General features: G+C 40.9%; 1 protein-coding gene across 1 annotated transcript in view; it reads right to left on the reverse strand.

Moving 5' to 3' along the window:
* PHALS_02006 (endo--beta-glucanase) overlaps positions 1–672 on the reverse strand; it is a gene marked incomplete at both ends in the record, with an annotated part of 901 nt that extends 229 nt beyond the window's left edge. Inside the window, one exon of the mRNA XM_024716502.1 lies at positions 25–672. Within this exon, the coding sequence (XP_024582094.1) occupies positions 25–672 (648 nt within the window). The remainder of the gene's footprint in view (positions 1–24) is intronic.
* Positions 673–1,758: the final 1,086 nt, after the last annotated feature.

The raw sequence follows: 1,758 nt of genomic DNA on the forward strand, positions 1-1,758 counted from the left end.
TGAGACAAATGCCATGCCACTCACTAATGCCGAATCCATGCACTTGCCGCTGGAAACGTCACACAATCGTAATTTGGCACCTCCCTCGTCCCATTCAAAAATCTCGTACACAGGTTGTTCGATAAAAAATTCTTCAGAAGACAGCGTCAGGTCATTGTGGTATGTGTGATTATATCGTTTAAAAGTATTGTTTGTTGGTGGTTCAATGACCCGGTGCGTGTACGGGTAAAATATTTGGAGTCCATACGGCACCTCGCGAGGCAGCTTGACAGCGTATGGATTCGACCACGCAGGATAGTTGGACTCATTTGAAATAGGTGTGACGTGAATGAGATTGCACCACCAGTCATTGGTTGGAATTGGCTGGTTCTGTGCTTCCTTGGCGATGTTAAGAATTGGAACAATCTTCTCGAGACTATTGCTGTACTTGAACAGTGTTCTTGAAGGTTCATCAATGCTAAATGGCAACAAGAAATCTTCTTCGTATGACTCTAGTTGAACAGCAGAAAGTCCCTCTTCGTAACCAGATTCGAGAGTGCCGGCCAATTTTTCCATAACATCTTGTACGGTATATTGAAAGAAGTTGTAACCATGTCCAACGTTTTGATCTGACGCCATAGCGCGACGGGTTGCAATCATAACCAGACCAGCTGGCAAGAGGTTTACGAGCATGATGTTCGACCTTGTTGATGGTAGAGAAAGCGATGAGAGATTGTGCAAGTGATCAGAAGTTGATTGCACGTCTAAGGTGAAGTACAGATGTCAGCTTGTCAATACTTTCGGGGCATCATGTCCGGGAGTGTGTCTGAGCTGAGGAGGATATGCATAAGTAAGTATGCGATGCAGTCAGATAGCTGCTGAGAACCACATGATTTGCAAGCCTCTAGTTATAAGGCAGAAACTGAGCCCGCTCTTAAATTCCGCAATGTTATCAAACCGCAATACCTAATGTTGATTACCATACATAGTTCTACACATTTGCCAAAATTCATGTACAGGATTACAGAGCGGAGCTAAGAGTTAGGTGACAATTTTAGCCCCCCGTATGATGTAAGTCACTTGTACCTAATATTTGGTCAGAATTGGCAGCTGAACCTGTAAAAGTTTTTACTCATTCTTATCTATACTCTATCATATGTTTTGTACAATTGTGCAAAATACATTATTAGACAATCATACTAACTGACATTGCACTTTGATGTAGTTATTTATGAAGATGATAAAATTCCGTAAAATGAGAGGTTGTGGTATGCTTGGGTTGCTAGCAGCTCTTCAGGTAATAAAGAAGGTGCATTTTTTTAGATCTAGTAAAAACGTACGTATTTTGTATTATGTAAAATAATACGATACATTTATCACCATTAAAGTAGCAAAGCGAAACTAAGGCTGTAATGGGATTACACGTACCCTGGTAACAGGGGTGTGTGTAACACGAGATGGGCATGGTGTGACTGCACCCAAAAAAGAATACGGTATGAGGCTGGATAGCCAGTAGTTATGCATGTGTTTAGATTTTACTATATAATTTAGGAAAATCTATACATTTAATATTTGGCGGCTTTGCCGCAGATAAAAATTAATAAAAGTCAGTTTTGAATTTTAAACGAAAGAGTTAATTAGCCTTTGGTTAAGGCAATAATACCTCTTGGAGTAAGTAGATTGCGATCCGCTAAACTCGTACTTGTTCTAAGACTAGAACGAAATGTCGGTGACCTAACTTACGCTTCCTCAAAGCGCAAAGCTACGGCAGCCCCGCTG

This window comes from Plasmopara halstedii (assembly GCF_900000015.1).
Source record: "Plasmopara halstedii genome assembly, contig: Scaffold_1651, whole genome shotgun sequence".
Lineage (NCBI taxonomy): Eukaryota > Oomycota > Peronosporomycetes > Peronosporales > Peronosporaceae > Plasmopara > Plasmopara halstedii.